The 14736-nt window shown below is 26.2% G+C and overlaps 2 protein-coding genes across 15 annotated transcripts; both read right to left on the bottom strand.

Moving 5' to 3' along the window:
* Positions 1 to 1172: 1172 nt before the first annotated feature.
* On the bottom strand, positions 1173 to 8035 carry LOC121206153 (uncharacterized). 14 transcript variants are annotated; one of them, XM_041076488.1, is made up of 6 exons: positions 7785 to 8014; positions 7452 to 7532; positions 6585 to 6695; positions 4279 to 4553; positions 3829 to 4055; positions 1173 to 2444 (listed from the first exon to the last, which is right to left on the bottom strand). In XM_041076488.1, the coding sequence occupies exons 4-6, from the start codon at positions 4364 to 4366 to the stop codon at positions 1842 to 1844; spliced, it is 918 nt and encodes a 305-aa protein (XP_040932422.1). In that variant the 5' UTR covers positions 4367 to 4553; positions 6585 to 6695; positions 7452 to 7532; positions 7785 to 8014; the 3' UTR covers positions 1173 to 1841. The 14 variants fall into 14 exon arrangements, with proteins under 14 accessions (XP_040932422.1, XP_040932426.1, XP_040932417.1 ...); XM_041076492.1 differs by having other exon boundaries at positions 3829 to 4046; positions 7785 to 8012; XM_041076483.1 differs by lacking the exon at positions 7452 to 7532 and having other exon boundaries at positions 7785 to 8021.
* On the bottom strand, positions 1254 to 1820 carry LOC121206031 (protein NRT1/ PTR FAMILY 5.7). Its single transcript, XM_041076197.1, has one exon. It carries the CDS (start codon positions 1818 to 1820, stop codon positions 1254 to 1256), a length of 567 nt encoding a protein of 188 aa, XP_040932131.1.
* Positions 8036 to 14736: the final 6701 nt, after the last annotated feature.

Raw genomic sequence — 14736 nt, 5'->3', positions numbered from 1 at the left:
TTAGTCACTCAATTTTAGTAAATTTTCATTTTGGTTATTCATTTTTATCTTTAAAAAATCAACTTTATGTTTTAGAATTAAATTTAATTTTTTTGTAAAAGGAAAAAACTCGGGGTTTTCTAATGAATTACCCAAGTTTTTATAGGAAAAACTTGGATTTGTGTGGGGAAAACTATTTTATCTTTTAACTTCTTTATTTTTTTTTTATTTTTAGAATTAATTTTAGTTTTTTCCAATAAAATTAAGAAAAAAATGAGATTTTAAACGGAGTTGTCTAAGTTTTTATAAGAAAAATTAATTTATCTTTTTAATTTTTCCCCTTTTTAGAATTAAATTTTAGTTTTTTATTAGTAATAAAAAAAACTGGGGTTTACAGAAAATGACTTAGATTTTTACAGGAAAAAATCATTTTCTCTTTTTAATTTCCTTTGTTTATTTTTCATTTTTATAATTAATTTTTAGTTTTTTTCAATAAAAAGAGAAAAACTTAAGTTTGTTAAAAAAAACTTGGGTTTTTCTTAGGGAGAAACCTAGAGTTTTATAAAGAATTAAGCTCAAGGGAAAAAACTTGGATTTAATCTCCACAGTTAAATAACTCAATTTCATCTAAAAAAAATTAGATTTCTTTTTGGAAAAAAATGAAATTATTTTTAAAAAGTAAATGAGTGACCAGAATGAAAATTCATTAAAGTTGAATGACTAAAATGAGTGTACAATAACATTGAATTAATGAGGTTAACCAAAATGAAAACTTATTAAAATTGGGTAATTAAAATGAAAACTTATCCGTCGTTAATTCAATGTTGTACACTCATTTTAATCACTTAACTTTAATAAATTTTTATTTTGATAATTCATTTTTATCTTTTTAAAAAATCAATTTTATTTCTTTAGAATTAAATTTAGTTTTTCTGTAAAAGGGAAAAACTCAGAGTTTTATAGGGAATTACCTAAGTTTTTTTATAGGAAAATTTTGGATTTTTACAGATAAAAATTTTATCTTTTTAATTCTTTATTTTTTCATTTTTAAAATTAGTTTTAGTTTTTTCCAATGAAATTAAGAAAAAAAAAGAGATTTTATATAGAGTTGTCTAAATTGTTATAAGAAAAATCAATTTATCTTTTTATAAGAAAAAAATGAGTATACAATAATATTATATTAACAGGGTTCATTAAAATGAAAAAATAATTATAACGAAAATAATTTTTAACCGAATAAAAACTTATAAAAATTGACTAACCAGGATAAATAACTATAATATCTCAACATCATTTCCACCCACCTCCTCTATATCAATATCTCTTCCGTCAACCTCATCCGGTACGTTCCAATTAAACCTTAAGGAAAGAAAGATGTAAAGGGGCAAGACAGCAACATTCAAAATAGCCAACATGAGTAAGTACTTGTCCAATTGACACTTGTCAATGGTGTCGCCGAACCAGTCTGGTGCAAGCAAAACAGCAAGCCCATTTAAGAAAGCCCCAATTACCATCAAACTTAGATTGAATAGCATCTCAAAATACTGTTTGGATTGAGGCACACGGTCATCAAAGAAATCTGTTAGCCCCTTGAGAACAAGTCCATTGGCAATTCCTAACAAGCCAAACTGAGGAGCCAGCCATAGTATTGTCATGGGAATATCTTCCTTGTCATTAGGGTTTTTCTTGATTAGATCTGATCTCCGGCGCTCCACTAACCAAGCACTTAACGAGGAACCAAAACCAACCGCCATCCCAACACCCATTCTCCAATATCTAGCACCACGTTGCATGGCTTCTTCACTGCTCCAAAGCTTCCTTATTAGATACTTGGTCAACATGGATACTAAAAAGCTTATAAATTAATTAAACACGTAGAGTGAGCTCACGGGAACTTTATTAAATGAATTATGTAGAGAAATCCTGGGATTAATTCTGGTATCCAATCTTTCACTTTGAAGTATGAAAATGGAGAAATCCGCAACTTCCACTAGACAATAAGGGATGAATAAAAGCCAAAGAGGGATCAATTTCACAAGCCCCCTCGCTTCCTTCAATCGAGAAACAGCGGCTCGTCCTGTTGGAGGTATGCGTAGGTAAAATCGTTTGCCACAGATGAAAAGTGCGTAAGCCGCCGCCACCTCGATGAATGAAACCATGATCGTTTGCTTCCAACTAAGGCTTGATGCGAACGTCCAACATATGAACTTGCCAAGAAAACCGGCACCATTAGACCATAAACTAGCACAACCGTCTACAAAATCCTGATACTCTTCCTCCTGTTCTCTTTCCGACTTTGTCTCATCAACAACAATAGTTTCTTCAAAATGCTGACGTAAAAATACTCCTAGAGAAACTTGCATTCCAGCTAAGCCAACCAATATTACGGGTAGAGCTATGTAAAGCATTTGATTGCTCGTTTGTTGGGATCGAAGCAAACTAGAAAGCCATAATATCAGTAATCCCTACAAAAATAATGCCATTTTATTTTTTTATTTTTATATATTGTAACATCTACGAGTACAAACAACATATTTTCAAAAGTTTTAATCGTTTTATTTTCATTGATTTAAATATGAAAGAGCACTTAAATGTAGATGTTACAATGTACTCGTAGTATATATTATACATATTATTTAGTTCTTTAATTAGAAAAAAAGTTATTTTAACTTTCATTTAATTTTTTCTCTTTTAACTTTTGAAAATATGTTGTTTATTAGATTGCATTCTTGACATTTAGCAATTAATTAATTTTTTAAAAATTAAAAAATCTAAAAATATTTTTTATATTTTCATACCTTTTAAAATAATTTTTATAATTTTTTTAAATTTAAAAAATTTTAAAAATAATTAATTATTGACATCGCATCTTGTGACTAGAGGTGCTTATAGGTCGGGCCAGGTTTAGGTCGGGCTCAACTAAAAATTTAGACCCATTTTTCCCAAAAAATAGGCCTAAAATTTTACTCAAGCCCGACCCAAATAAAAATGCTAAAACCCGAGCTCGGCTCGGCCCGGCCCGCCCTTATTAATTTTTTATATTATTTTATATAATTTTTAAATATATATAATACATCAAAAATACTAAAAAATTAAAATAAATATTTTCTAACAAATTGAAAATAAATTTTAAAAAATATGTAGACTTACATAGCACTAAGATAGATGCAACTTAATAAGCAAATACCTCTAAAATAATAACAAAATTAACAAATGTCTTTAAAATAATAACAAAATTAATAATAAAATAAATTTTATACAATATCTAAACAATAACAATAAAATAATAGCAATATAATAGTAATATGGTAGCAAAATAGGGAGAAAATAATAAGAAAATAACATTAAAAAACAATTTTTTTTATCATTTAGTGAATTTGGGCCGGGACGGGCCGAGCTTAGGCCAAAAATATCTTACCCGAGGCTCAACCCTTTTTTAAACGAGTCTTTTTTGTCCAAGCCCATTTTTCGGGCTTATATTTTTGCCCAAACCCTCCCACATTTTTTGCGGGCCTTCGGGCTAGGTAGCCCGACCCATGAGCAGGTTTACTTGTGGCAATTCACATATATACAACTTTTCCCTTATTTTTAAGTGATTTGGCAAATATTATAAATTTATAAGTTAAAAAATGAAAAATTAAATAAAAAATTAAAATGATTTTTATTTTGTAAAATTGAAGGATGAAATAATTTATTATACCTATATTATAAGTGTATTTGGCAAACCTAAAAACCCGAGGACACCAGAGATCACATTGAGCCCATCACTTGAGAGAGAGACGTGAAGGTTTAAATTAATAAAAAGTAATTTTCAAAAAAAAAAGTTAATAAAAAGGAGTAATTACTTACGAAGATCAAACATGGCAAGGTGAGGATAATGACTCGGAAATCACCGAGACGATCAGTTGCAAGGTGGTGAATGAGAATGGCCAGAAATTGTTGTATGCCATCCATAGCTGCTACATAGGCTATAAGGCCCCCAATAGATAAGTTCTCCCGGGACTCGATGTAGGATATCAGGAATGCTTTAAACCCCATATCTATAAATGAGTCGCTGAATATCAAACCTATCATTACTGATATCAGATTAACTCAAAAAGTAAATTGTCAATCATGAAGTGCTAATTCTAATTCCATGTTCTATAGTGATGCAAACATGGGTGCATTTGTGCTATTCTGCTCAATGGATTTTTATATTGTAAAAATAATTTAAATTCATTTTAAGGTTTAAACTTTGGTTATTAGAGTAGTAACAACGGGCTAATATATGACAAATGGGATATAGGAGGATATAGTTACCGCTGATGAATATGGCGGCCTTGGAGAACCGAATGTAATTGGACGCCCATTTCCATGAGCTGGATATACAGTGCTTGAAGTTGGCCATTTGTCACAGTGAAGAAGATGATGTGATGTTGGGAATGGAGATTAATTTATGTATGGTTCAGCATTTCCTAATCTGGTAACAATTCTGAAAATTAATAAAATAATAACCTTGATGACCACTTGTTGATAACTTGGCTTTCACCCCAGAGGATGGAATTGTCTTTTACTTTTTGCATCCTGTTCTTTCACTGCGCAGTTTGACGTATACCCCGTAATACACGATGAAATTATATCATTCATGAGTAATGATGGGAGAATAATAAGAAAATATAAATTCACATGCCTCTTTTAATTTATATTAGTATGATTTTCACCACGTTTTGCATCAAATTAATTATATTTTCGAGTTATATTATTAAGTAAAATTTTAAATATTAAAATATGTTTTAAGTTTATATATATTTTTTTTAAATTTAAAATTTAAGATTCTTTTGAATGGACGGTGTGTTTATCTACCGTTAGTGTAAAAATAATGATGGCGATGAGATTAAATATTATAACGTGAGATAAAAAAAAATTAAATGCACCACACTAGATGAAAATTGAGAGATCGAAATATGTCACAAATTAATGTATAAAGATCAAATTTTAAATTTCAACATAATATTGAGGTCAAATTAAAATTTGACCATTATTTTATAAAGTACAAAAAAAAAAGAAATAAAAAAAGAAGACAAAAGTTGAACAAAGATAAAGAACCTCGTGTCAAGAAAGACCCTTTTATCTATAGTAGTATTGTTTTTAGACACCAATAAAATAGTGCTACGTTATTAAATTTTAAAGATAACAAAATATTATTATACGCTCATTTATATCTAATATATTCTCCAACTTAATTTAATTTTTAATTAAATTACTTCAAATAATTTTGATCATTTTGTTTTTTTCCATAAGTTAATATTTTTTATTTGTTCCAACCAATTTTTAAAAAATTAATAATTTTTGTGCAATTTTTCCATGTCATTGACACATTATTTTGGTATTTATTTTACCATGAACCTTGAACTCAAACCCTAAACCTTAAACTATGAACTTTAAACTTTGAGGTTTAGGGTTTGAGTTAAGATTTAAGGTTCAAGGTTTGAGTTCGGGGTTTAAGATTCAATTTGTGGTTTAAGGTTACATGTTTGGGGTTTGAGGTTTGGGTTCAATGGTTTAGGGTTACGAGCTAAGAGATTGGGGTTCATGTTTTGATTTAGAGTTTAAGGGTTTAGGGTTATAGGTTCGGTGTTCAAGTTTAAGATTTTGGGTTTAAGATTCGAGATTCTAGATTTAGGGTTCATGATTTTAGGTTTAGGGTTGAAGGTAAAAAAATTACCTAAATTATGTATTAATTACATGAAAAAAATTGTTGAAATGTTATTAAATAATTGGAAATAGACCATGAATAATGTGGTGGAAACAATTCATAAAATCATGCTAAAAATAAGTAATAAAAAATGTAATACCAGCTTTCTGACACTAGGTCAAGAAGAGGATCAACCCCTTAGATATATCTCATAATGTTCAATCGATCACATTGTATTCGGAGTACTTTTGAGCTACTTACAAACTAAAACCAATTTTGGATGAGCAAACATGTGAAAGTTAGCTCCAATTCTGATAGAACAGAGCCAAACAAAACTTTTCTAGAAGGTAAAAAAAAAAATCAATCCTTAAATCACCTAAATCAGTGGAATCTATAGTTTATTCGTGTTCTATCCTTATTCCAGTTTTCAATTATATACTTGTTTTCCCACCAACATCCTAAATCAAGTGATAAACAAAGGAACAAATTCCACAATGGTCTCAACAAATGATAAACCACAAATAAATTTTATCAAGTGCTTCACTTACACTATTTGCTAGTACCATTAGGGGCATTGGCTTATCCTATCCTCAAGATAGGAGACAAACAAAAAGGTTTTACCTTCATGCAGAAAGAGACTGCACCCTAATACGGTTACCAGACAATATGGCCCTTATAGTAGCTACAAGATAAAAACCCGAAAGAAAGGAACTCCAAGAAAAAATCTTCCCTGTACCCCATGGCACCAGTTAAAACCCAGACAACCTAAAATATTAAATGCATTCTATCTAAGCACTTGTTTAGATGACTGACCCACCAATTAAGTTTAATTTTCAAGAATAACTACATAAATGCATCAACGAAATACACTACGAAACCTCTCACGAGCGAAGAATGAGCAGTAATAAAGGCAATAGAATTTAAAAGGTACCTTAATTTTGATGTCTGCATAATTTAAAGAATATTTACCCTACATAAAGTTATGTAAGAAAACAAGTTTAATTATCCTACACCACTTCAATGCTTCCCGGGCCCACAACGCCTGCAATAACAGATCGGAAAATTATCACGAGCAGAGACAATTCAATGCAAATCTTGTACAAGATGTAATGAGCTCATGTGAAAGACCAAGTGCTCCTTATCATCACATATATGAAACCACAAGGGCATAAAATATATGGCAAACCAAAGAATATCTTCAAGGAAAAAGGTTAAAGCATAAGCTATCTACTAATTAACCAGACAGTAACAGCTACCCTTCATCATTACCGCATTCAATGCTACCCCAAGACCCTACTTTTGTTTATGGTCCATGAGACATTATTATAGTCACAAGGGACCCTACAGCTTCAGGGATGGAAACAGACAATTTACATAAAAGTACCCTTTTTTTTCATGTTTTCTTTATGGATTGCATTTCAACACTCCAAAAGGGGCATTAGTGTAATCTAGTAAGTGAGATTTCTTCCTCCATTGTTGCTGTGAAATGAGGGCATGAAATGTAAAAACAAAGCGTGGGAGTTGAATATTAAGAACATGGAAAAAATGATTTCAAATGCCACTCAAACCTTTTTTTTTTTGTTACCTTGGTCCAAAACACAAGATTGACTGTTGACTCGGTTGTTTCTCAGGAAAATATTTTCTAGGAAAACACTCTTTCAGCTAAGAAAAAATGTTCAAACTGTTCAAAGTACCCTCAAGACAAGATCCACAGCAGCTTATAAGACCAAAAAAAAAAACTCACCATTTTGCTGAATAATAAAAGAAAAAAAGAGACTACAGAGACCAAAAATAAAACCTTTCTAAGATTCGTTTTCTTTTATAAAAATCTATCTCAATAAAAAGGAATAAAGTCTGCAATGCTGCCATTACAAAGCTCCTGAAATGAACACAGAACTAAGTTACTATCGACTCAGAAAAGGAACTTTTTTTTTTCATCAGTTTCAAAGGGGGAAAAAAGAAGGCGGCCAAAACCCAAAAGAACATGAAAAAAACACGACCACAAATACGCAAAGAAAACCAACATACAATGGCAAAATTTAAAGAAAAAGGAATTGTCTTTTCCTTGAAAGCATTTCCTTGGGAACTCAAAGAAACAAAAGAAAAAGAGCATATGGCAAAGTGAACTTACCAAGTGTAGCAATGTAACAACTAGTACAAGCAAAGGAAATGCCGAAATGGGTTTCTAAAGCTTTTTAAGATAAGTTAGAGAAGGTAAGTAAAAGGAACAAAGAAGAGGACAGAGTGGGAATGCAGTTCAAATCAAAAGGCTGTTTTTTCTGTGGCTCTTTTCAGCGGGGTTAGTAGAGTGTTTAGTCTTCTTTGCATTGCTAATCTTCTTCGGCGCGGAAGCTGACAGATAGTTGATTCATTGCTTACTGTAAACATAAATGATTGTACGAGAAATCAAAATTTAAAAAACACGTTTTTCTATTTAAATCACCCAAATAATTTAAATTAAGTAATAAAATAATTCATTTTTTTAATTAAATATTAAAATAACTTAAAATTTAAAGTAAAAAATTAGTGGAGTTAAATTATATAGAGCCACTAACTTGCCACGTCAGCAGAGAACATAAAAAAATTAAGTAGAGTCATGTAAAATGGCGCTAACTGTATAAATATTATAAAAATACTACAAATTCTAAAAAAATAGAAACTTCAAAATAATTTTCTATTTTTTGGTGGAACCAATTTAAATGGGCCACCACTGACACTTATCTGATTTTTTTAATTTTTTTAACTTTTGTCTTTTTCTTTAATTTTTTTAAAGTTTTATATTTTTTATTTTATTTTATTTTGTTTATTTATTTTTGTTATTAATTTTAAAAAATTTAAAATGTATATTTGAATTTTTTTATAATATATATTTTAAAATTTTAAATATTATTTTTAAATTATTTTTTAAAATTTGAATATTATTTTTTTTTGAAATTATGTCTTATAAATTTTAATATGTTTAAAATTTTAATATATCTAAATATATTCAGTTATTAAAATTTTAAAATTGGTTATACTCAACATTTTCTTTTAATATATTTAAAATTTTAATATATTTAAATTTTTTTACGTTTTTTAAAATTTTAAATATATTAAAAATCATTTTTCTCTTTTTCTATTAAAGAATATATTAAATATATTAACATTTTAAAATATATTTTTAAAAAATATACTAAATATATTATAATTTTAATATTGGTTATACTTAACATTTTTTAATATATTTAATTTGTTTAAGTTTTTAAACATTTTAAATCTATTAAGTAAATCTTTTTTGTCTTTATCTATTAAAAATATAAATCTTTTTTGTCTTTATCTATTAAAAATATATATTAAGTACATAAATTTATGAATGTGTACTAAAATTAAAAAATTATTATATAAATTTATAAATGTGTACTATAATAAAAAAATTATAACCAACACTTATAGATTAATTTCATGCAAGAAAATAGTTAAAAAGGAATAATAATAATTAAATAGAGATCACTTTCATGAATCAAAACACGTTGAGCACTCAAAGTAGTGCTTAGCAAGAAAAAAAGAGAAAGTAAAACGATTTTTTTATTTAATTCATAATTAATTTTACTGTTTCATTGATCCTCAATGAAATGTGATATATATCTACAGAAAACATTTTGATATCTACATAATATAAAAAAACACATAAATACAATAAAATTAATTATTATATTATTATAAAATATAAACAAATTAACTAACTTAACTTTTTTTTTCTCTCTTTTCTTTCTTCAGATGGGAAACCAAACCCCCCTTATATAACATTGTTTTTTTATTTAATATTTAATTTCATGTCTAGTCACATCACTGACATGATGTGATTTTATAATATATATTTTTAACTTTTAATTTAAATTTTTACTTTTTAATATATATATTAAAATAAATTATTTTTTAACAAAAAAAAATTTTAACAAATATTTTTATTTTTAATTAATTCAAAATTTACTTTTTTAAATAAAATATTATTTTTTAACTTTTAAATAGAATTTAAAAATGGTTTGAATATCTTGACTTTTTTATAAAAATAACACAAAAAATTTAATTCATTATCAAAACAGCTTATTTTTTAATTAAATACGAAAGTGACATGAAATCTACAGTAAAAGTTGGTGGAGTCAAATTAAACAAATGGATCATTTTAATAATTAATTAATTTTTTTGGATTATTTTTATTAAAAAGCCGAATATCTTTACAAATAATTTAAAAATTATAATTTAAAATATTATAAAACAAATTAAATAATATTTAAAAAAATAATATTTAAAATTTTAAAAAATATATATTATAAAACATTTCAAATATACATTTCAAATTTTTTAAAATTAATAACAAAAAATAAATAAACAAAATAAAATAAGAAAAAATATAAAACTTAAAAAAAGGAAAAAATTAAAGAAAAATATAAAAGTTAAAAAAAAGAAAAGAAAAAAATCAGAAGGGTGGTGCCATTTAAATTGGCTCCACCAAAAAATAGAAAATGGTTTTAAAGTCTCCTATTTTTCCAAAACTTCCAGTATTTTCATGGTATTTATACAGGTAGCTCTATTTTATATGATTCCATCAAAAAATTAATTTTTTTATACTCCCTACTAACGTGGCAAGTTAGTGGCGCCATATAATTTGCTCCATTAATTTTTACTGTAAATTTTAGGTTATTTTAATATTTAATTAAAAAATAGATTATTTTTATACTTAATTAAATTATTTGAGTTATTTATTCACATTGTTTACATTTTCAGTACATTTGTTTCTTCAGACAGACTGGTAGACATTACCACGACTCTTATTACTTTTATGGCATTACTGTTATTGTCACTGCCCTGCCCGCTTGCTTGCTTTTTTTCTTTAAAATAAATCAAAAGAATATGACAACAAAAAATAACGTGATTGCAATATATATTATTTATTGATTTTGACATGATTATAAAAAAAGTTTAAAAAATAAAAATACATAAATATTTTTAAAAATATAATAATAAATTTAAATTAAGTAATTTACTAAAAAAAGTCCTTTTATATCATTATTTATCAAAATGGGCCTACTTTTTAAATATTTACCGGACATGGCCATTTTCCCCAAAAGCACGTTCACGTCAACGCGGAGTCAGGGGACATGTCAGCAAAACACGTCCCTGATGAGCATTTTGTCCACGTCAGCATAAATCACGCCCTCGTTGACGCACTTTGCTGATGTGGCAAAAACGCTTCCCCAAGGACGCATTTTAGCCCGTGTTTAAATTTTCAAAAAAGATCATCTTTTTAAATATTATAAAAATAGATCAAATTTTTTGAAAATTTACAAGAATGAACCTTAAAAAAGGCTCAAAGTGATAACACCACTTTTTTTAAGGTGTCAACAATTAATATGGAAACAAAATTTACAAAGCAAATCTTTATATTGACTCAAAGTCTCATTTCCCTTGTTTTTTTAAACAATATGGGATATGAGATATGTGTATATATAGACTCATGAATAGGTTTGCAGCTTGTTCCTAAACAATGTGGGATTCATTCATCTTTTAACTAACAACATGAGATTAAAAGCTACACTATATTTTATATATTTTTATTTAGAATTTAAATTTTTTTACAAAAAGTTAACATTTTTTATATTATAAATAAAAATTTTAAACTCTATAAGTAAAAAATTATAAAATATAAAATGAGTATGGTAAAATATTAAATAATAAATATTTAAAAAATACTAATAGTTGAGTGATCATTTTATAAGTTTTTATAATTCGATAGCTAAAAAAATCATAGTTAAGTGACTACTAATGTAATTTAATCTAGATATAAAAATGTAAAAAATAATTATTATATTTTATGTATATTATATATTTCTATAAAAAAACTTATTTAACATAATTATATACTATGTTTAAATAGATTATCTATCTAGTCAAAATACATCTAAAATAAATTTATCAGCATTTATTAGGTGATGAAAATTAAATTAAAATTAGAATTAAAAAAATTAATTAGTATAGTAAAATATTAAAAATAAGTAAATATTTAAAAAAGATATATCAATTTTTTAAAATTACAAAAAATATTATTTGGGTGCTAAATACTCACCATTTATTTATTAATCAAACATTCATAATATAAAATTAAAACTAAAATTAAAATTAAAAAATTAAAAGTATAACTTCTAAATTTAAATAATAGAAAATTATTTTAAAAATTAGAATTGCATTGATATTAACTTTAAACATTTAAAGTTGAATAGAAAATTATTACATGTACAAGTTTCATATGTGCATTTGTTTTTTTTTTTAATAGTTCTTTTGTATATGTTAGCAATTCTAAAATGCAACAACAATAAATATCTCAAAAGATAATTTTATAATATAAGAAAATGTTAACAAAATATAAAAAAATAGAAATTAATTTGTAAAAAAATTATAAAATATAGTGTAACATTTAGTCTCATGTTGTTAGTTAAAAGATGAAGGAATCCCACATTGTTTAGGAACAAGCTGCAAACCTATTCATGAGTCTATATATACACATATCTCATATCCTACATTGCTTAAGAAAACAAAAGAAATGAGACTTTGAGTCTATATAAAAATTTGCTTTTTAAGTTTTGTTTCCATATTAATTGGTGACACCTTAAAAAAAGTGATGTTATCACTTTAAGCCTTTTTTAAGGTTTGTTTTTGTAAAAATTTAAAAAATTTGGTCTATTTTTATAATATTTAAAAAAATAACCTTTTTTGAAAATTTGAACACCGGTTAAAACGTGTCCTTGGAAGAGTGTTTTTGCCACATTAGCAAAGTGCGTCCATGAGGGAGCGATTTGTGTTGACACGTCCCCTAACTTTGCGCTGGTGTGGACGCGCTTTCGGAGGAAATGGCCTTGTCTGGTAAATATTCAAAAAGTAGGCCCATTTTGATAAATAATGATATATAAGGGTTTTTTTTAGGAAATTGCCCTTTAAATTTTGTATTTATATTAATATTAAATAAATATAATTATATTAGTATTAAAGAAAATAAACCCCCCACCCCCACCACCGATCTTTGATTATATTTTTTAACAATGGCCCCCATTTCCTCCTCTGAAAGGGTAGGATGATAGTCATCACAATTCCCACAACCCAAAGTTTCCTGCTCAAAAACTCACTCTCAAATACATCACTTCTTTCCTTGTTTATTAGTAAAATAAACGGGGAAAATAATGGTAGATGAGACTAACCAGGAAGCAGGATCTGAAGGTCCTCATCCAACACTGCAACACACGACCGGGGATCTGTTTTTAGCAACCTAAGATCGATGCCCTGTAGTTGCAGATTTTGGTTCCTTAGAACCTGATTTTTTTTGCCATGTCACCAAGAAATGGCTAAAACTTATAATGGGAGGTTGAAATTTGCAGGACGATGGCATTTGAAGTTTGCATGGAAAGATGGATGTTGAAGTACAGTGGTGGATGGAAGAGGGACGAGGGTGGGCGATTTTTATTTTATTTAATATAATATAATTATATTTATTTAATATTAATATTAATATAAAATTTAAATTTATTAGTATACATATTTTAAATATTTATGTATTTTTATATATTTTTTTAAAATTAAGATTAAATTGAGATTTTAAGTAATTAATTTTTTAAATTATGATTAAATTAATATAATATGTAAAAATTAAGAGTTGAATTTATTATTATATTTTTTTTCAAATATCACATTAATTTGTGGTTTGTAATTTTAAATAGAGTAAATGCTTAAAATGAAAGCTTTTTATTTCTGATACCTAATATATATATGTGTGTATAAATTGATAACTATCAATATAATTTATCATTAAAAAACAAATTTATTGAGAAATCAGCGTCAAATAACACATGTGGTAAACAAGGTTATTAATAAATAAAATAAAAAAAGTATGGTTGACTTTCTAATCTGTACAAGTTTCTATTTCATTCAATCCAAATGCATGTTTTAAGGAAACATATAATTTTAAAATAATTGAATGTCAATACTGGAGATTTTAGATATTGTGATTAAAAGGACTTCAAACCTCCATTTATTATTTCAAATAATAATAATAGAAAATATTTTTACATTATGATAACTGTTGAAGTAAATGACTTTTGGTGATAGTTGAGGCAATTCACAGTTGTTATTGTTGTTAAATAATGGTAGGTTCGATACAAATATTATTTTTTTAATACATCTTTTGTTAGTAATAAATTAATTTAATCAATAATATTTAATTATTTTCGTGATTTATTTTTAATAAAAAAGAGAAAAATTTTCACTTATTTTGAAGAAATTTTATTTTTTGTAAAAAATTTTATTCGCTTTTTTTAAGTTAAAGTTTAAATTTATACTAATTAATCTTTATTTTATGTCTAAACATTGTGATACATATATAATAAATAAGTTTTTCTCTATTATTATTGCACTAGTAACTAAAGGAGATTAGTTGTTAATTTATTGTTAGAGATACTTATTTAGGAAGAGAGTTGTTACAAACTTTAATAAACTTAGGTTTTAGGGTTAGTTCATTACTTTTGAAAAGTATTGAGAAAATATGTCTTTGAAAAATGTGAGAGTGCTGAGAGATCCATGCGTTATTATCAAATTAGTCTCTCTATTATAAATGAATCAATTTAGTCCATGTACTATTAAAAGGAATCAAGTAAGCTAAATTGAAATAGAGTTAATATTTATTGTTTTAAAAAATATATCATTTACTCTTTAGTTGAGTTAATATTTTTTAAGTTTTTATGGTTTTGTAAATGAAATATTTTATTTGGAATTGAACTGTAATTGAAAAAAATAATTTTCAAGATATTTTTAATACAATGAATGTTAACTCTGTTGCAATTTAGATTTTTTTATTCTTTTTAATAGTGTAAAGACTAAATTGATCCATTTAATAATAGAGGGACTAATTTGATATAATCCTTATAATACAGGATATCCTAGATACTTTTAACCTTTTGAAAAGTGTTTTTGAAATTTTTGATTTAAAATGTAGGTATTTAGCGTTGCTGTTAAAAATATTTTTGAGAAATAAAATATTATTTTAAACATAATGTTGTAAA

The sequence above is a fragment of the Gossypium hirsutum genome, chromosome A09 (genome assembly GCF_007990345.1).
Source record: "Gossypium hirsutum isolate 1008001.06 chromosome A09, Gossypium_hirsutum_v2.1, whole genome shotgun sequence".
In the NCBI taxonomy this organism is placed as follows: domain Eukaryota; kingdom Viridiplantae; phylum Streptophyta; class Magnoliopsida; order Malvales; family Malvaceae; genus Gossypium; species Gossypium hirsutum.
The sequence above is the reverse complement of the archived record's forward strand: the minus strand, read 5'-3'. Positions and strand labels throughout refer to the sequence as shown.

Excerpts from the sequence above, each read along its gene's own strand:
- LOC121206031 (XM_041076197.1), bottom strand. The coding sequence starts at position 1,820 with ATGTTGACCAAGTATCTAATAAGGAAGCTTTGGAGCAGTGAAGAAGCC.
- LOC121206153 (XM_041076484.1), bottom strand. The coding sequence starts at position 4,366 with ATGGCCAACTTCAAGCACTGTATATCCAGCTCATGGAAATGGGCGTCC. Across the intron at positions 4,056-4,278 it reads GGCCGCCATATTCATCAGCG|TAATGATAGGTTTGATATTC; the intron begins GTAACTATATCC and ends ATCTGATATCAG. Across the intron at positions 2,445-3,828 it reads CCTTGCCATGTTTGATCTTC|GGATTACTGATATTATGGCT; the intron begins GTAAGTAATTAC and ends TTATTTTTGTAG.